Source organism: Nelumbo lutea, chromosome 2 (assembly GCF_056320005.1).
Source record: "Nelumbo lutea isolate HS-2025 chromosome 2, American lotus-T2T, whole genome shotgun sequence".
NCBI lineage: Eukaryota > Viridiplantae > Streptophyta > Magnoliopsida > Proteales > Nelumbonaceae > Nelumbo > Nelumbo lutea.
Window position 1 is genome coordinate 89264581 of NC_142685.1, and position 21652 is coordinate 89286232.

Sequence of the window (21652 nt, forward strand, 5' to 3'; positions counted from 1 at the left end):
AAATTAGTTCTGGCCACCCCCCTTCCTTTGATTTATATACTTTATAAAAAAGAATGTACAAATACAAGAATACTCTTAGTAGGTCGGCTACTGGTAAGTACCTAAAAAGACATAACTTAAACTAGCATAAACTGATGGGCCTAAGGTCTAATAACTTCTTAACTAATTAAAGTAAATAAAAAATAAAAAAACTGGGCCTATTAACTTAACATTGGCCCAATAACTCAACACTCCCCCTCAAGTTGGGAATAAATGTCACACATTCCCAACTTGCGTAGATCATGCTCTAGCTTGTTTTTTGCAATACCTTTTGTAAGAACACCAGCATGCTACAAATCAGATGCAACATACGATAAGAAAATTTCCCCTGAAGTCACCATTTGTCCACTTCAATGTGCTTCATCCTATCATGCTGAACCGGGTTGTGTGTAATGTTAATTGCTACTTGACCTTAACACAATTGTTTGTTTCTTACTTTTCCATGAAATTAGACTACTTCCAACAAGAGTGCAAACTCCCGAAGTAGATCTCCTGTTATCTAGGCATCCTATCCAATCAACATCTATGTAAGCCTCTAGCTTTAACTATCCATGGTCAGCAAATAGTATGCCTCTACCAAGGTGTCCCTTCAGATAAGCAAGTATCCTATCAACGGCCTCCTAATGCTGAACTCATGGGGCATGCATGTATTGACTCACCACACTCACTACATAAGAGATGTCTAGTCTTGTCATATATAAACATAATAACCACTCCATTAGTCTCTAATATCTCCCAACATCCTTCCCCAACTCACATTCTAAAGCATTTATCCTGTGATTCTGATCAATAGGTGTATTAGCTGCCTTTCTCCCAAGTTTCATTGTCTCTTGTAAAAAATCCAGAATATACTTCCTCTGTGAGATGAAGATTCCATGCTTTGATCTTGCCACCTCAATGCCCAAGAAATACCTCAGCTCCCCAAGATCCTTAATTTCAAATTCTCTTTATAGATTCTTCTTCAAGCTATCAATCTCACTCAAATCATTTCCTATAACTACAATATTATCCACATATACTATCAAAACTGACACCAGGGACCCCCTCTGCTTCACAAACAAAGTATGATCTGATTGAGTATGAGTATAGCCAAATGCAACCAAGGCTTTTCTAAACTTGTCAAATAGTGTTCTGGGTGATTGTTTCAAACCATATAGGGACTTCTTCAATCTGCATACCTTTTCCTTTTCTACATCACTGTAGAAACTAGTAGGAAGATCTATATATACCTCTTCCTACAGGTCCCCATTAAGAAAAGTATTTTTTACATCAAGTTGGAAGAAGGGCCGAGAGTATGTAGAAGCAAGAGATAGAAGTATCCGAACTGAGTTCATTTTTGCAACTGGTGCAAAGGTCTCTAGGTAATCTATACCATAGGTTTGAGTGCACCTTTCGCAACCAACATTGCCTTATACCTTTCTATACTTCCATCAACCTTGTATTTCACTGTATAAACCCATCTGCATCCAATTGTCTCCTAGCCCTTTGGTAGATGCATAATCTCCCACGTCTGATTTTTAATCAAAGCTTTCATTTCTTTCTGCATAGTTGTCTTCCACTCAGGTTTGGAGAAAGCCTCACTGACACCCTTGGGTATAGACACGGAGTCAAGGGAAGAAAGGTATGGACTAAAAAAATGTGACATCCATAGTAACATACCGATTCCCAGAGGTTGGGTCATAGCAACAATATTCCTTCTGGTTTTCTGTATACCTAAGAATGACACACTTCTTTGCCTTTGGGTTAAGCTTCGAGCGGTGAGGACCAAGAACATGGACAAAGCAAACACAACCAAATACCCTGAGAGGAATGTGGAACACCTCCCCCTCATGAAAAAAAAGGTTGAATGGGGTGCTATATCCAAGAATACAAGAAGGCACCCGGTTAATTAGAAAACTTCTATGAGAACTGCATCACCCCAAAACCAAACTAAGACAGTAGATGTTATCATCGTGTTCCTTGTAATCTCTACAATGTGTCTGTTCTTTCTTTCTGCTACACTATTTTGCTATGGAGTGTAAGAACAACTATTCTGCTGGATTACTCCATACTCTGATATATATGATGCTAGGTTCTTTTCAAAATATTCCTTGGCATTGTTCGACCTAAACACTTTCAGTCGTACCCCAAATTGCGTTAGCACCATCTAATGAAATTGTTGAACCAAGAATGACACCGCATCATGGGATATCATCAAATATATCCAAGAGTAGCGGAAAAATTCATCCACAAATAAAAGAAAGTACCAATAATCAACCATAGAAGAAACATGTTATGGTCTCCACACATCAATATGAGTAACATCAAAGGCAGAAGAGCATCTTTTATTACTAGCTTTAAAATAATGTCTACAATGTTTTCTAAGTTGACAACCTTCACACTCTAAACTGGACAAATTAATAAACTCAAATAACTTTAGAAGTAAGAAACTTAAAGAAGGAAAAGACAAATGCCCCAACCAAATATGCCAAATCATAATCTGACCTAGAAGGCTACTAACATGATGACTCTGATGACTAGGAAGCACATCCAGAAGGTAGATCCATTCACCTCACGACCACTCCTAATTGTGCTCTTTGAATCCAGATCCTACAAAACACAATGCCGGGAGAGAAAATCACTGAGCAATTCAAATTCTTTGTCAAACTACTAATAGATAATAGGTTAGTACTTAGTCTAAGAACATGGAGGAAAGAGGGTAGGGAAATGGCATTGGTTATCTTGATAGAGCCCTTCCCAACAATGGGAACATGAGATCCATCAACTATGGAAACTCTATCTCTGCCAGAGTAGGAGTGGTAAGAGGAGAAAATGGTGGAAATATTGGTCATATGCTCTAAGGCAACAAAATCTATAACCCAAGGAGGTTCCTCCTTACTTGTAGTAGAAACAATATTTGTAGTGGAATGTGAACTACCTGCATGTGCAAAAGAAGTAGAATGTCCACCTCCTGATCCACCTATACCTAGTTATCCACTCGATAATGGATTAGGGTTGACTATATCTCGTTGATTAAGTAACTGCCCATAACTCAAGGAGGTTCCTCCTTGTAGTAGAAACAATATTTGTAGTGGAATGTGAACTACCTGCATGTGCAAAAGAAGTAGAATGTCCACCTCCTGATCCACCTATACCTAGTTATCCACTCGATAATGGATTAGGGTTGACTATATCTCGTTGATTAAGTAACTGCCCATAACTCTGCAGTTCGGTCCTCACTACAACTACTGCAACAGACTCCAAAGAAGCTATAGTAGGAGGTCTAAACAAGTCACCAGTTACTGCCATGTTCACATTTCCCTTCTTGTTTCTAAGTCTATTCGGCACAAGGTGAGGGTGAAGCTTCCAGAAGGTATCTTTAGTATGCTTAGGCTTCTTACAATAGTCATAGATTAGACCCTTCTTATCTTCCTTCCTGAGTTCATTTCCACCCCTGTCCCCGCTTTGCTTAGGTTTCATTGTGCTAACCATAGCAGACTGCTCAAGACTTGGATTCCTCATCATCACATTCCTCCTACTCTCCTCTCCTGATATAAAGGCATATGCCTGAGATAGAGTAACACTATCTCTGGAAAGAATATGCTGCCGCGCAATGTCATACTCGGGGTTAAATCCAGCAAGAAACTCAAAAACCCTATTCTTCTCTAAAAGTTTTTGATAGATTGTTGCATCCTTGCTACTTTCCCAAACTAGTCTCTAAATGGCCTATCTCCTTCCAAAGGGTTTTAAGGGTCGAAAAATAAATAGCAATAGGCTTATCTCCTTGCCTGGTAGCAATTACATGGTTCCTCAATTGGTAGTCTCTAGTAACATTCTCATTTTGTGAATAGGTTTTTGCAACCCCATCCCGAATCTCCTTAGTTGTGTTAGCTCATAAAATGTTTTTACTTATATGGGGCAACATAGAATTGCACAGCCAAGTCATTACCATATAGTTTTCCTATACCTATCGGGAGTAATTAGTCTTGGGTTTCACTTCCTCACTGGTGACATACCCCAACTTCCCATGAGCCCCAGTGGCCATTTTTGCAGATTGTGACCATTCTAAATAGTTTGTACCATATAACTTAATCGTAGTGATGGTCCCAGCCCCAAAAAGGTCTCCAACATCTCTTTCTCATTCCATCTCACTCCTTGATTTGTTTTCAACTCTGTGTCCCTCCATTATTCCCAAAAGAGGGTTATAAAATCAAATTAAGATGAAAAAATAGGTATTTATCTCCTTTAGGAAACAAAAGCACCTTTCTGGTACCTTAGAAGCTCCTCCCTCCAAAGATTCCTTTTTCATAGGAGCAGAAGAAGAGAGAGAAGTAGTTGCTCCCTCTAGAGGCCTCCAAAACAAGTGGGACTTGAACTGCCCCTTTCAGACAACTTTAAGGAACCCTAAAACCTAGGGCACCACTTCCTAGGTCAAAAATGAAGAGTCCTACAAAAATAAGACTCTCTCCCTTTCTCTAGTTTTTCTTGATTTTGGTGAAAAACCCTAGACCAGCTACAAGGCAATGCAAAATTAGTTAAATTTGTTAACTCTCATACTCCCATTAACTCAAAACTACATCTCTTATTAATGGAGGGCATGAAAAATTAGAGCCCTTTTCAATTGGAGAAACTTTCCATTGACAAACTAAAAACAAGAGACAAACAACAAGATAATTAAAGCCAACACACATGATATAAAAAAGAAGCCTACTGATCTGAAACCAAGAGGTCTTGCAACCACGAAGGAGGGTGTAGCCATGTGCTAACAAGAATACTGGCAACCCTTTTTGCTAACTCATATGCCACACAATAAGCTTGATGACTTGTCAAGCAACCTTTTATATATCCATCCAATAGGCCATATATATTATGCAAAAGAGGCCATGAAGATGGAGATGCATCAGAAGCATGGTTTTTAAAACTAGACCGGACATGACGGTCGGACCTAAAAACCTAGGAACCAGTAAAGTAATTGGTTCCATTGACCCGGGCGGTTGAACCATCAAACCACCAATTCGGATAATGGTTTTTGACCATTTATTAATTTTTTTTAAGTCAGAATGGGCCATTCGTTTGAACCAGACAGTCGGACCATTCGACTTGGGAACCAGTCCCAAAATGGTTCTCTGTTTAGTCTAATTTTAAAAACATTGATAAAAAGTTCTTGCAAACAGAGTATTAACTATAGATTTAGCATCATTTTCTATAGCTAAACCGGTTAGATCATGGTCCTTGACAAACAAACGGCATTCTTTGGTAGCAGAAAGCACAATATATTGAATAAGGATGCAAACCAGGGTACAAGTTTGTCCAACAAAAAACAACCATTTCTATCCTTGAAAATCACAACAAAACCATCAGTGCCAAACTTCACAAAACTACCATCTATATTGAAGTTGCTGACATGACATTAGTTTCTAGACATGAACCTGCCCTGTTTTAGTAGGGAACTAATCATAAGACCAGCTCAGTTCTAGTCCTTAGAGATGTTGAATGATCTTCTTTGATCAGAAATTTATGGTTATTGATGGCTTAATGTCTTCTTGAAGGAAGAAGAAAGAAATAGGGGGATAACGAAAAAAGAGAGAAAATACCCGGATCTCCCAAAAGGATGCCTAGAATCGCTCTAGGGTATAGGAATCGCTCAATTCATTTTTCTTTGGGTAAAGAATTTATACATATTTATAGACTCTAAATTCATAATAATCCTAAGAGTCAAACTATTAGATTCATAATAGTCATAAGAGTAAAACTATTAGACTTAATAATCCTAATAGGACTTAAACTAAGTTGTCATATCATATTTCAAATCAAAGAAGACTCAATAAATGCAGTGATTACATAAACAAATTATAAATAGACAATCAAATCCTATTATTAGATGTGACAGAAAATTGTAAAGTGATAAAATTATATATCCAAAAATATAGAATTTCACGAATTCCAATTTTGATTCTTTAGCTCTTGCATTAGAAACCATCCTCACAATATTGTTAGGTTTGGGTTGGGATTAATTTGGTTAAAGATAATTATTTTTGGATTTCCAAATACACCACAATAATATAGCTGTAAAATAATCAAATAAATAAATGACATTTTCAAAGCAATCACCACTTTTATCCAACCAGTCTTTCCATCATTCTGCAAAGTTCAAAGAAGCATCCCCAGAATTTAAAGGTAATCCTAGGTTATAACAAAACTAATAAGCTAGAGCATGGCTACAGAAAAGCAATGCATATGACTCAACGTCACAAATTGGGTATTCAAGTTCATACAAAATTTAGTAAGATTTTTATTTTCAGTAATACCATTTAAATAGCATTTTCAAATGAAATTTTTAATTTTAGGCCCAATTTGGAAGGAGTACAAATACAAATATGTATAGTACAAATGCATACAAAAGAATACAAAATGTAAGGTTTTGTACTTTACATATTTGCATTAATACTCCTTCCAAACTGAGCCTTAGGAGAACCTCATGGCTAGAAAACTATAAAGATGATTTGTGCACAATAACATAAGCTCATTTGATTGAAATCTACCCTTTGAATCATCCATATCAATTTGTCACATCCCCTAGCATTGAAGCTCTAACTTGTGAAGGGGTGAGAGATCCATCATATGGATGGTCGAACCCTACAGAAAGGTAGGGCGAAATTTTAAAAATTTCTCTCTCTCCCATTTGGGAATCCCATTCTCTGTTTTAGAAAATTTGCATTTTCAATGATCAATCTTGAACCAAGAACAAAACCAGATCTGAAACCAAAAAGTGGAGATGGGGGTACCTGATATGAAAAAATAATATCTCCCAATGAAGGTGTTCACACCCAAGGAAAGTCCAAAGACTGCTCCCACTAAAGATGACACAGTGTAGGATGGAGAAGAATCAACAGGTGGTTCTTCCCAAGAACCGAATCCTTCAGCAAGAATTCGATGGAGGGTATGTGAGCACGACTTCATATCAGTTTTTCTCCAAAAACTGATATCAATAACTCTTCTTGATCACTCCTACAGTGGAGAACGAATTGGCAATGGTGGTAGCAGGAGGAGGGCGCAAGAGTAGAAGATGGCACAATCTTACTATAGCTGTCTTCTCTCTTTCTGTGATCTAAGATCTGATTGTGTTGTGTGTTGTGTCTGGAGGTTCGCCTTCCTCCTCCTTTTATAGCCTTAAAGAGAGCTCTTAATCTCATTATGAGTTTCCAAATCCAAATCCAAATATGTATTTGGATATGGACTCTCTGAGTAGATAAGGATAATCCCTTATCCTATCTGTTGACCCAAATCCCAGATCTGCCCCTCTTTAATTAATCTAATTAAACCAGTTCGAATTGGGCTTTAGGCCCATTAAGTCCATGTGCTCACTAACCTTCCAAACTGCTGCTCAGTTGGATTTCCTTGTATGACGTGGGATTCAAACATTGATCTACACATCAGCCACATGGGTTCAGCCTAGCCTCTATTACAAGGCCTGGCCGAATTCACTGTTATGGACAGTGAACCCCTGAGCCCATCACCATGGGCTCTTAATGGGCCCAACACTTACACTAAGTGGACCTTGGGCCAAGCCACCTTATAAAAACCCAGGGACTGTGAGCAGATGCAAGATTAGCCCATCAGGCATTACCCTCAATGGTCTTACACTTAACATCTCAGCCCATAATGATCAAACACTGTCCAACAAGAGAGGACCTCTCCCTCAGCTACAAGGAACAGTGTTGCACTCTCTTCTCACATGGATCTTGGGAATTAAAACCTTTTGCAAACATTTTGAATCCGTAATATATATGTATATCTTTATATAAATGTATTTTGCAAAAACAAATTTCAATAATTGAAATTGGCTACCGGCAACTTTGGTTTCCATTAGAGAGAGTGCATCCCCGATCATTACCTTTGTCTGACAAAGGGGCTGATCCCGTCACCCACTCAGATGAATTCTCGAATTGTCCCAACATACCAAGGTTTTGACTCCCTCTAAGAATCTCACTGATTGGCACATCAAAGATAGCTTAATCCTTTACCTAGTGTAGTATCATAATTGAGTCTAAGAGTCAGGTGTAACATTCCAGTTTTTCCCATCAATCTCCAAGGTCTAGGACAATACTGGAATTCTGGTCAAGTTTAGGGTTTCAAGAAAACCCACACTACATGTACCTCAAGTCTCACTCTGGTAGCTGAGGCAAACCACCCCAACCAACTTGGCGTTACATCAGTGTCAACCTTGGCAGGATAAATCTCCCTAGATCTGTCCAACGGCTGTAAAGATTCTAAACTAACATAAGTCTCATATGTGTCCAATTTAAGGGTATTACACAGAAACACACCACAATAACATGAATCAAATATGTACTTTATTCATTTACAATAAATGTCATAATGTACATCATTCTGATTGGAGGTAAGGGCATACACTATCTAACAACTTGCATATTTGTTCTTTTACACTCTTGCCAAAGTAATTTAAATTTTTGAATCTATCCAACCTTCTATACATTGGGGATCTAGTATGTCTTTCACCCTATTTATTTAATTTGGATCGACTTGGGACCGAAGGGCTTAAAATTAGAATGATTTAACAATAAGGGATCATTCCAAAGACTCTATATCTCCTCCCACAAAATTCTACCCACAACACATTACCCTTGTACATTGTGAACATCTCCCGTGCATAATACCATGCAGGAGGATGAGATATTCTTTATGTGGCTGCATGTTATGTGGGTAGACATTGGCAGAGTTTTTGTACGCAGGAGATCCGGACTCCATCCCAAATGCTAATATCATTCCCATTTGTCATCTTCAAGTAAATGGGAGCTTTGTACGTATAACACATTATCCCATTCAATCCCTTATTTGTCTTTTTGGATAAAAGAATATTGTTTGTAAATAATAAATATTATTTTACACCACACACATGATAACATACACACATGTTGTGTATGAGGAAGCTGTTTTTCTTCTTTTAAAAAAGAAAACAAGCAAAATTTTGCCCATCAAACTATACCAAAACCACCACTTTTTTTTATATTCAAGTTAAGGTATCGTGCTTTCTAACTTATTAACTTTTTTACTTACATTTATTGTTCTTTCTTAAAATATAGCAACCATAAAATTAAAATCAAAGAAAATAAATAATATATCCATATCTTTTCTTTACTATTTCCAATGTCCTTAAGCATATCTTGGCCAGCTAGTTCACACATCATATAAACAATTAAAATGTGGTACTTATATGTTTATATCTTGTTTATTCTCATTTGGCATAGTGTCATTGATGTGTTTCTGAGATTCATTTGAATCGACCCTTTACATTCATGCATATCTTAATTTTGTTATCCTTTCATCTTTTAAAACTGCCTTTTAGATACTCTTTGCATCTGGTATTTAGAACCTTGATTGAGGAGCTGGGATCCAAATCCTACAATGTATTTTCTATTTTGTACTCTCTAGCCCATGAAAGAAAACTCCTTTAGATTAGGTGCACTTTTTTTTTTCTTTTTCCTTTTGGTATTTGGGTACCCAATTTGAAGAATCTATTATGGAGCTTGAGACACAACCCAACCCAACCCCAATTAGATTTCACATTTGCATCTATAAATATTATATGAATATGTTTGTGTTTGTGTAACTATGTATGTTATACTAGTGGGGCCCATGCAATGCATGGGATGGGGCACCCCTCCTTGTCCCTCGCCCCCGTAAGTCAAGTCACTCTACTCTATCCTTACCCTGACCCAAGTGACTGGTGGGGTTGGGGTGAGGCACTGAGGAATTCCCAAAATTTCCCCACCTTGTGGCAACCACCTAAAAAATTTAATTTATGGATCTTTTACAAATAGGATTATGGGAATTTGGGGGTATTTTAGGAATTGGATTATGACAATTTGGGGGTATTTTATAAATGAAATTATGGGACCCTAGGATTATAAGAATATGAGGAAAAATTGGGGATATTTTAAAAATCAATATTAAATCTATGGATATTTTACTAATTTACCATTGAGTTTAGGGAATTATATGCAAACCTATCCCTAATTAGGAGAAAAAAAACATTTTCCCTATCCCCACCCCGTCTCTACCCTATCCACATTTAAGATTTGAGAAAACTTGCCTCATTCGGGGTGAGGCAGGGTAGGGCCCTAGTTTTATAAGGAAAATTGTCATCCCTACAATTCTAATAATTTTTTTTATAACTAATTAACTAATAGTTAATTAAATAAAAATAAATAAAAATATTTTATGATAATTTTCAAAAAGTTATTGAAATTGCTATTGATTAGTAGTAATGTATAGTAAATTAATTATTTATAATAACAATAAATTAATGCAAATTATTTACCATTTAAGCCTAAATTATATAATATTAATCAAAATAAATGTAATTATACTAAATTAATGTAATTATGGTAAATTACTTCACTTTTAATTAAAAAAAACTATTTGTTGTTAATTAATGTAAAACCAGGTATGGTCAAAATCAACCAAGTGGTCTAGATCAGTGTGGATAGACTTAATAAATTTCCTAAACTATTTAATAATTATTTTTTGAAATAATAATAATGGATTGCTATTTAAATAATTATGAATCAATTTTTGATAGATCCATTTCCTAATTTAATTTTCCTAAATTATTTAATAATTATTTAGTTGAGTAATAACAATGGATTATTATTTAAATAGTTTTGCAGAATATTCTTTTCATAGATTGATTTCTTAGTTTTTAATTACTTGCTAAAAAATAATTATGGATTATTAGTTAAATAGTTTCCCTAAATTATTTGATAATTGTTAACTATAATTATTGAGTTTATAGAAATTAGTAAATTATGCTAATTAGTAATATCTTTTATCAATAAATTATTATTGTAAAAATTTAATGAAAATTTATTAAATTACAATGGTTAATGTAAATTATGCTATACATTGAAATTTTGAACATTTATTAATAACCAAAAATTATTACATAATGGGTTGTTTATTAATTTTTGTTAGATTATTAAATTATTTAATATTTGTTAAATAATGGATTATTTCTTAAATAATTATTTCATAGTTTTTGGTAGAATATTTTCCAGAAATTTTTAATAATTTTTTATGAGAGCGGATTTGGCCCTCCAATGACATTATGACAGATGGCATCTTAGAACAGTTGGATGACACATAGACACCACCTAAGTGATGATTTGGAGTCCCAGATCACGGTTCATCTTCACACCGACCTTGTAACTTCGACCCAACTTAGGTCGGCTAGGAACACCTTATTCATGGTTGACATGTAGCACCTCGTCACTAGCCGAAGTGACCTCGATGTGAGGAGCAACCTCCCTCAATGGCTTGTCGGCCTGACTGAGGTCTAGGTAGTGACCTACAAATTGTGCTAGCTGACAAATTTGGTATGCATAATCCTGACACTCCCAAGTTTCTTGGAAGTTGGCCTACATACCGAGTGTTCCAGAGGATGGTCAGCGTGCATGGCGGTTACCTCCGGGGATCTCAAACCGGTTAGGCGACCTCCCAGAAATCTCAGATGCAATGCGTGAAGCCCACACCAAACAAAGCCTATATAAAGGCACCAACCCCAATGGCACAAAGAAGGTACTCATGATTATTTGCTCACTAGCATTCTAGCACTCAAGTATTCAGCTTGCATCCATAATATAGTACTGATTTAAGCATCGGAGCGACCTCGCTGGGTTAGCCACCTTGGGTTCTTTGATCCCCTATCTTGCAGCTTATTCTAGGTCATCTTCTAGCTAGGAGCTTCTAGATCGTGCACTATCAATTGGCGTCGTTTGTGGAAAACATTACAAGAAGCTAAGTTCTCACCTTCTAAAAGGCTAAGTCTTCATCTTCTAGAAAGCTAAAGATTTCATCTTTCAAAAATTTAAGTTCTCACTCTCTAATTTCCATTTTTTATAAACTCAAAGGCATTTTTAAGCAACACCAATATCAAGAACAAATAATCAGTTACTGGGGGGGGGCAAGAACATGAGAACCCTCCTACATGACAATCAAGAAGCTCAGTGCATTCGAGCAATTAGTAGTAGAATGACCTTAACAACCAGCAGTTCGACAAAAAGCACCTCGGAGTAGAGCCACCCCTGCAGGTCGAGCCAGTCATGGTTTTCGTAGGAGTTGATGTCCAACCAACTAAGCTACTTTGTCGACCTCATTTCGGCTTGGATGAGCCACGCTAGCCTTCTTCTCGAGGTCTCTCCTACAGGTTGAACCCTTCGTGGCTCCTACAGGAGTTAGCAGCTTACAGACTGTGCAGACATCCTTGTTGGTCGATCCTTTCAAAGATCCTGTGTGAGTTGGTGACCTACAACTAGTCGAGCTGCCCCCGTAGGACGAGCCCCTGTGGCTTCTCATAGGAGTTGATGACCAACGTCTCCAAGGGCTGATACAGTGCAAATGTGGCATCAAATTATCATCTGACTTCGAAAGTAACAACAAAACCTACAATAGAACAGAAAATGAATAACCATCCCAGGTGAGCCTCAACAATCTGACCTGGACTACCTCCAGCCCGAATTGCGAAGCCTCACTACAGATCGAGCTTTTCTGGCCCCCTTGGGAGTTGGAAGCAAGCTGAAAGTTGAATCAGCCTCATAGGTCAAACCCCTTATGGTTCCCATGATAGTAGGCGACCCACAGACAACATAGTTGACCCCTCAGGGTGAGTCTCCCATGACTCCAATAGGAGCAGACGATTAGCGGTTCCAGGAGAAATAGGCTAGGATCTTGCAAGCACCTTCCTGGGGAAGCCAATCTTAAGTGATGATGTAGAAGCAACCATATAAGAAGTTACTACAGAATGACCACCCGCTTAAGCAAAAAGGTCAGGCCACACGTAAGCTAAATAATGTTATGGAGAGTGGATCGCAAGTCGCTCCTGGAGCCTAAGGGCTAAGGTGCTGAGTTGATAAAAGACCTCAGCACCACAGGAGACCCAGTCGCCTCTTCGGCATAGGCAAGATCAAGTATAAGGAGAGTGGACTGTGAGTCACTTCTAGAGCCTAAGGGCTAAGGTGTTGAGTTGATAAAAGACCTCGGCACCACATAAGACCCAGTCGCCTCTTTTGCATGGGAGAAATAAAAATCAGTCACATGGTTAGATCCCCTTCTTGAGGACGGCATGAGAAGCTCCGCTCTTGAGGTAATAGGTCAGATTGCAAAACCCCTTGATGGTTGCATCCCTGAGAAGGTAGATGTCCTTGGGGTACCTGCTTCACCTCTCCTCGAGTGAATGAGTCAACTCTCATGCCCCAAAAATCAAGACGGCGAGGTCCTACGTAAGGTTGCAATTACTTGAACTCTTCTGACCTAAGAAGCAAATCAGACCAATGCTTGCGACTACGAACTGATCGAATCAGCCATCTCGGGCCAAAAGGAGCAATCTACTCCCTTCACCAAGCTACTCTCAGCTCGGGAGTGGGGGGCAATTGATGAGGGCGGATTTGGCCCTCTAATGACATTGTGACATATGGCATCTTAGAACAAATGGATGACACATAAACACCACCTAAGTGATGATTTGGAGTCCTAGATCGCGGTTGTTCTTCTTTTTGACCTAGCGACTTCGACCACAACTTAGGTCGGCTAGGAGCACCTCGTTCAAGGCCAACTTGTAGCACCTCGTCACTAGTCGAAGTGGCCTCGACATGAGGAACGACCTCCCTTGAGGTTTTGCCAGCCTGACTGAGATATAGGTGGCGACCTGTGAATTGTGCTCAACAACAAATTCGGTATGCATATCCTCACACTCCCAAGTTTCTCGGAGGTTGGCCCACGTACCGAGTGTTCCAGAGGATGGTCAATGTGCATGGCGGTTACCTTCGAGGATCTCAGACCGGTTAGGCGACCTCCCGGAAATCTTAGAGGTGGTGTGTGAAGTCCAAGCCAAACAAAGCCTATATAAAGGCACTAACCCCAATGACACAAAGAAGGTACGCGCGATTGTTTTCTCACTAACACTCTAGCACTCAAGCATTCAACTCGCATCCATAATACAGTACTGACTTAAGTATTAGAGCGGCCTTGCTGGGTTAGCCACCCTGGATTTTCTGATCCTCTATCTTGTAGCTTGGTCCAAGTCATCTTCCAACTAGGATCTTCCAGATCGCGCACTATCAGTTTTAATAACTAATGGATTATTTAACAATGGTATTATTTAAGAATAGATTATTTAACAATAATAGAAGATGCCATGAATATATAGGAAACATCGAATTCCCCTTATTCCCCCCTCTTTGCTTGAAATCACATCTATATATATATAAATATTGTTTGATTTGGAAAACCAAACCTTAATAAATTATGGTCCTATTTTTAAGGGAAAGTGGAGAGAATAGAGGAATTGGGATCTTCTACCAACAAAACACATTCCAACCCTCTACCAACTTGATATTACACCACACATTTCACCATGAGATTGGGACCCACCATAAAAGTGGGACCCGCCATGTATGAGATGTACAGCATGAGATCATGTTGGTAGGTCGTTGGAATAAATTTTGTTGGCAGATGAGCTAGACTCAAAATAGAGGAGAATTAGACATAGAGTGAAGGAGAAGATAAAACATATATTGAGCTAATTAAGGAGAGAAGTTAGATTGTTAGAGAAAGTGAGAGATGTGAGTTGTAGGGGAGAGAAAAAACCCAATGGGAAGGAAGAGGAATGAAGAGAGAGGGTGCTGAGATGGCAAATTAGGAGTAGTGGGAAGGGGGAGAAAAGAGAGAGTCAAAAAGAATGCAGGGTTGGCATAATGGAGTAAGGAGAAACAAGGTGACGTGGACCATCTTACTGTATATATATACATAATTATATATATATATCTATATATTTATATATTCGTTTACACAATAATTCTAATATTGAATTAATATGATCCCTTAGAGCGAATGAAATAAGGACATTTGACATAGGGAAATAGAGAAATCGGACCAACCTAAACCTCAACTCAAGTCTGGCCTTTCAACAACTCAGATTGGGTTAGGGTTGACTTCAACCCGACTTGCACACAAATTGCATCTAATACCAAAAATACTCTGTAGTTCAAATTCGGCTAATTAACAAAGTAGTGTTTGTTTGATTGCGTGCAAGTTTCAAAAGTCTGGGCATCAATTAAAAAAAAAGTTTTCAAAAGTCTGCTGCACTATCTCATCTCCTTGGTTATGTCAGTTAATTAAACCATTTTGATTTCTCCATTTATTTAGGTCAATTCCAACTGGGTTTCTTTCTTGAATTCAATGGAATCCAACTAAGGTCAAAGATAATAAAAGCAGATCAAAGCTAGAGAAGAAACAGCATCCCGAAGCAGCACCATCGCCGACTAAACTCTGATCATTTGGCGCCTGAGCTTCAAAGCTCAAAACTCTCTCTCTCTCTCATATTAATTGAGAATGTTGCGAAGACTGTGCACGTTGTACTAAAATAGATTGTGAGTTACCATCGTTTTGGTTCTTTTTAAGCCTTGACCTTCCAGTACTCTATTCTTATAAAAGAGAAGTTGATAATACAGAAAGAAAAAGAGAAGTTTCAATGCCAGGTCTCCACTTCAGCCAGCATGAATATTCGACCATTTAACACTTTCATTTGGCTATGAGTCTTGGTTCAATTTAACCATAAAGTTGTCTTTTGATAAATTCTGTCTAGTCCACTGTTTCCAAGATACTGTCTACCCATCCCATTTTGTTGTGCCAGTAATTTATAAAAGAATTTCTCAATTCATAAGGTTGCACATTTTTATGCAAAATTGCATTAGTAAATTTTTCTCATAGCCTGAAGTTGACCTTCCTAAGTTTCTTTTCTCTATCCCTTCACTCGTCTAGATATGAGATTAAAATTAATGAAAGCACAATTATTCAGAGCATTTTATACACCAGACAGTCTTGAAGTCAAAAACAATTAACTTGATAAATGGAATAAGAAAAACAAGTTCAGTTCCGATACTCCTCTGTACACTTTTATTCAATAACAAAATCCCAGAGGCTCCTCTTCATCTTCTGAGACAAAAAAAAAAAAAAAAGAAAAAAGAAAAAGAAGAAAAGAATTCAATACAAAAGGAATAATTTCTAGTACAGGTTTACCCTCAGGTAAATTCATTTACAATTCAAATGGGCTTGCATGTTTCAATGTCAAGGCTTTCATCTATACCCTTACCAAACATATTATATATCTATAATTATATATAAAGAGGAGGAGAGAGGAGAACAATGCCATACTATCCAGCATGCAATTCTGCAGCCACAACTGATCCTCCAAAGGCCATGTTCATGGCTACCTTCAAAACTTTGGTGGTAAGTAGAATGTCATTCCCACTAAGATTGACTATACATGAATGCTTTCCAGCAGAAATTCCAAGAATACATCAGCTGGCAAAACAAGGCACTGGATGCTGTCAAACCTGTATGTGACAGTTGCAGTGGCTTTCAGCTGGTGTTCAAGTGTCTTCTGTGAAAACTTTGAATATAAAATCACGGAAGCGTCTTGAGTATTGCTTTGGATCGACTGCTGATATTGAGGTTGGGTCATATTGGATGGATTTGTATGCATGTTCTAGTTTCTTGCTGATATCATAGTCTTGAAGTATGTCAATGATACCAAAGAATAAAATCACATCACGGAACTCTCCTGTAGGCTCTCCCACCAGCTGAGAATCACAATCACTTCTTCTCACTGTTTGCTCAACCCGTGCTGGCATATTGATACCCAACCTGATAGATGCCCACCTGCAGCATTTGATGCAAAAAAGAATGCTTCAAGGAAAAATAAAAATATGAATAGCTGACAGGGGATATTAGTGTCACATATGATATCATGACTAACTACAGCTTTCATATGAATCAATTATATACCGGCTGGGGTCAAAGAGATGATCCATGTCCACTCTAGGAAGATGAGGAGCTGTTCCTTCACTCTCATGGTCGCCATTACCTGTAAGAGAACACAACACTAAGTGTCTGTTGAATACAAGATCAAGCTGAGATAATAAAAACTAGGAACAACATAATTAAGGATGAGAAATAACCCATGGGAGTTCGAACACTAGAATGACGACCCTCATCTCTGGTATATGATGAATCTCTAAAATGAAGGCCTACCAAAAGACTGTAGTCCATAATTCTCTCCTGTTCAAGGAACTCACAGTCTCTATCCACTTGCCTGCTAAGGACAGTTTTAACAAGCCAAAAGAATAAATTAAAAAAAAAAAGACATGAACATAACTGATAAAAATAAGTAATTTTTTCATTGGAATTTAGAGATTTAGTTAAGCTGAATTCACCTATGAAGCTCTTGGAACCATGTTCTTTGCAGTCGGAATATAAAATTAAGGTCAAGGTCCTTAAGGGTTGTGTTCTCATCAATCTCTGCCTCAGGCTTATCTGTTGTCCGGCCATGGGAAGAACCTTTCAAGTCAAAGCGCCTCTGGATGGGATACTCGGTGCAGAACAGATTTCCCATTATAACAAAGCGAACCTGGTTCATCAGAAATTTTATAAGCTTGCAAGGCATTGCTACCTCACTGGTTCAAGTTTGAGAAAAATTCTAGGGACTCAAAAACAAGTGTTGATGTTTATGTTCCTACCTTCTTTTGTGCAGCTCCAGTTAACTTCACACAATGCAGACCAAAAAACCTAGTAACTAGTGTGTTCTCAAAGGCCCGAACATGATTATAGTAGGCTGGAAGCATCCTTATAAGCACCTACACCAGGATGGCGAAAGAATCAAAAAACGAATTAGGTCAGTGGAGTTGATCTTGGTTCAAACCAAGATACAGGTAGCAGAAAAAGGAACATACCTTCACTTCTGATTTCTTCATTGTCTTGATCATGTAGCGGTCATCATTGGTCAAGTAAAAGAAGCTTCCACTTTTACCTGGAGAGGAGAGTTCCCTGAGTGCATCATTTCCACATATTGATATCATGTAATCAGCTGGATCCACCTTGAACAATTTCCGGAGTGTTCTGGTACAGATTATAATGAACAATTAAGTTGCAAGGACAGTTGAATGGAAGTAAGCAACATGAAGCAAAGTGTGTGACGTCAACAAAGAATATATTTCAAGACTTAACCTGAAAACCAATGGGCAGTAATCTTTCCACCTAAATTCACAGGATTGGTGTGGTGGAGTATGCTTGCTTCCCTCAGGAGGGAATTTTGTCCATACTTTTTCCTTGGGGTCAAAAGCTGAAGCCTTCAGATCAAGGGTTGCAATTGGGCCGGGTCTTCCTACAGAATGCCTGTTGAATTGAATCACATTTTAAGAGTGAAAAGAAAATAGTGATTAAAATAATCACTATAGAAAATTCCAATTCAAGACTACTAAATTAAAACTGTTGATTGTTTAACAGATTAAATTAAACAATACATTCTTTTACTTCAATTGCTTCTTCCTAACAACAAGCTTATAAGGGGATGTCATGCCTCCCAAACTTGGATTAAGTTGTAATTGACTCACTATTACTCAACAGATCAGCTAAAAATTTAGAAATCACTACTTGAATATGGTGGGATGGGGTACTAACCTTGTCTAATCCACCATTTAGAACCCTAAGATTTTTCAATACTTAATGAATGATGAGTAAAGAGAAACAGCAAAGTCCAATTGTAGCTCATTGAACAGAAGAAAATGATAAATATAAAATTTTATCTATTGAACTTCAAAAGATATTCTCAAAGAGAAGAGGATGTTAATAAGAACAAACAGAATGAATCTGAATTTCACGTAAAGAGTCTGGAGTGCAAGATCTAGATTGCAAAACACAAGTGAATACATGGTAACCTTTTCTACAGGAGAACAAGTGATAAGTATGATGATAAAAGCTAAAGAAGAAACACAAAAACATGAAAGTACAGCAATTTATTTCAATCTAGGTAGTCAGTCACGTAGATGATATCTATGTAATTTATAGGGTAAGAAATATTTTTCCTCTTTATTATTCATGCGTGGTGCTAACTGCCACAGATTTCATAAACTCTTTGAAATTTTACAGAATATGAACCAAGATGAACTCTTAAGTTTCAGTGATTTCCAAAATATAGTATCAGCAAATAGTATGAATTATTTTCTATCAATGGATAATATAATAGAATTCCTTACAAGAGATGGTTTTTAGGTACCCAATAGCATTATTCACAAAAGAGGGAGGGGGGGAATGAAGTAACCAACAATAGAAGCTGAACATGAACAAGCAAAAGGGCCCAATAAAAGCAGGAAAAAAGGAGAACGAAGAGAAAGGAAGATCAACAAAAAGACACAAAGCAGAATGCCATTAGATCAGTAACACTACCTGATTCCCAGCTGCAGATTGAGCATGAGTTCATAGTTCTTATGCCCCTTAGAGATTGTCTCTCCCTGCCGCTTCGTCTCCCTTGGTTGCATTTTCAATTGCTGCAACCGAGCTCCGGCGTCCTCGACCTGAGGCCCCCCAATACCATCATCCCCATCTCTGCTCGGCATTGAATTTGCATCAACAATGTCACAAGTGATGTCCCCATCAGACTCCGAAATACAAATCCTATCAAGTCCCTTATCTGTACTCCCCTTCCCATCCATCGAACTTCCCCTGGGCTTATCCGGAGCCTTGGACGACCTCCCCTCAGCTCCGGGCCAATTAACCGACTTCTGGGACGGCAAAACCGAAACCTTCTCACCAGGACAAATCTTACATTCATTCAGATCAACCGAGAACACCTCGCGAGGATCCCAATCAAGATTCCCAGATGCCGAGGCGCCGGAGGGGTAATAAGTCCCACTCTGCTCTTTTGGGTCCTTGCTCCAGGTGCCCACGTAGAAGCTACCGTCAGACCACCTGAAAGTTCCATTCCCTTTGGGTAATCCATCTTCCCAAGACCCATCATATCGATTCCCATTTGTCCAGATTAAAGTTCCGCTGCCGCAGATAATACCATTCTTCCATTGCCCAATGTAATGATTCCCATTCTTCCACTGGTATCGGCCATTCCCATCTTGGGCACCACGGCGCCACTCCCCATCATAGGAATCGCCATTGGCGTAGTGTTTAACACCTTGGCCGTGCTTGAGGTTCATAACCCACGACCCACGATAGGTGTCGCCGCTCGAACCAGTGTAGGTGCCCTTGCCGTCCATGTACCCACTTTTGAAATCTCCTTCGTAGGTAGCCCCAGATGGCCAGCTGAATTTACCCTTGCCGTTGGTCTTCCCACGACACCATTCCCCGACGTACATGCACCCGTCGGTCCACAGATACTTGCCGTTGCCGTGCGGAAGGTTGTCGACCCATTGCCCTGTATAGAAGTCGCCATTGGCGAGCATCTTCTCGGCGTGGTAGGACTCCGTGGTAGAACCACCACCGTCTTCGTCGTCGGCATGGGCAACCGACATTGTCGAGAATAAGCCGCTTCCGCGCTTCTTCGCAGCTGCTTGTGACTTGCGGACCGTTGCTTCCCAGGCTTTCGAAACCTGTTCTCTGCTCATCTTCACTACAATCCTTTCTCCGCCACCAGTTCACATCACATTCCCAGTCTTTAGCGAATTCCTTCACCCATTCAAACCCAACTCGGTAAATCCGTCTCAGCTCCTTCCTTGAACTCAGAAACCCAGATTGCACGATCAATCTCCTTTCAATCTCTGCAATCTTTCTTGCTTTTTCCCCTTCAGTTTGGCTGTTCGTCTGTGTATTTTTCCTCTGTAACTGTTTTGTTTTGATTAACGAGAAAGCAAAAAGCGCAATGGATCCAAAGACTGACTTTTTCTTTCCGAACCGAGGGACAAACAAGCGTTTGGGTTTTTTTTCTTCATTTTTTCTTCTTTTTTTCTGGGGTTTTTTCTTTTCTTCCTCTGTTTTTTTCTTCTTTATTCCCGGTTTCATCTCCGATAACTTCTAATAAGCCTAACATTTGGAGGGATAAGCGAAATGGATGCTGTGAGAAGTGGTTAACTTTAGAGAGAGAGAGAGACAGGCACACAGACAGAGACAGATGAACGATATTAGTTATTCAATCATTGAATGATTGTGAGTAACGACTGATGAGATGGGGAAGGATGAGGTTGGTTCTCCACTATCTCTGGTTTCTCTTTGTGGGGTTATTAATTCACTGTGAACCGCGTCAAACGATCTACTCTTGCCGGGTTATCTGGATTCTTTCTATATGACTATTATGGGAACTTGGGAAGGAGAGAGGGACAAGTTGGGGCCATGGATTTAGTTTGACTCTGTCTGAAGTCTGAACAAAACAGAGGAGTAATGTTTTGGTTGGACGGGGAAAGACGTTTCAGCTCTATCGACATTGTCGGGCTTAGAAGGGCAGCATGATGTAAAGTGTTGCTTGCTGACTGCTAAATTCGCTGGACTGAATGAGAATGGGACGGTTGGAGTGTGTTTCTACCATGGTTTTTAAACCGTGGTCGACCCGGACGGTTGGACTATTCGGCCTAGAAACTGTTAAATCAACCTGTTTCATTTCACCCTTCACCTGGTTTTTTGTCAAAAATTGTTGAATCGGTCAGCCATTCACTGATCCGGGCAGTCGAACTTTCAATCCATTCCACTTGGACAATAGTTTTTGACAATTTTTGTTTTAAGGAAAATCAATTATGTGGGAAAGACATGGTATCAAAGAATTTTGACCAATCAAAACTCA

At 38.7% G+C, this 21652-nt stretch overlaps 1 protein-coding gene across 2 annotated transcripts; it reads right to left on the bottom strand.

The window, feature by feature from the left end:
• Positions 1–15915: 15915 nt before the first annotated feature.
• On the bottom strand, positions 15916–20966 carry LOC148871775 (phosphatidylinositol 4-phosphate 5-kinase 6-like). Of its 2 annotated transcripts, none has more exons than XM_088967444.1 (8): positions 19318–20966; positions 18100–18267; positions 17826–17991; positions 17613–17729; positions 17310–17503; positions 17055–17188; positions 16882–16960; positions 15916–16755 (listed from the first exon to the last, which is right to left on the bottom strand). In XM_088967444.1, the coding sequence occupies exons 1-8, from the start codon at positions 20484–20486 to the stop codon at positions 16467–16469; spliced, it is 2316 nt and encodes a 771-aa protein (XP_088823570.1). In that variant the 5' UTR covers positions 20487–20966; the 3' UTR covers positions 15916–16466. The 2 variants fall into 2 exon arrangements, with proteins under 2 accessions (XP_088823570.1, XP_088823569.1); XM_088967443.1 differs by having other exon boundaries at positions 17055–17191.
• Between the last annotated feature and the right edge of the window lie 686 nt (positions 20967–21652).

Excerpts from the sequence above, each read along its gene's own strand:
- LOC148871775 (XM_088967443.1), bottom strand. The coding sequence starts at position 20,486 with ATGAGCAGAGAACAGGTTTCGAAAGCCTGGGAAGCAACGGTCCGCAAG. Across the intron at positions 17,730-17,825 it reads TGAAGAAATCAGAAGTGAAG|GTGCTTATAAGGATGCTTCC; the intron begins GTATGTTCCTTT and ends ATCCTGGTGTAG. Across the intron at positions 16,756-16,881 it reads CATCTCTTTGACCCCAGCCG|GTGGGCATCTATCAGGTTGG; the intron begins GTATATAATTGA and ends CAAATGCTGCAG.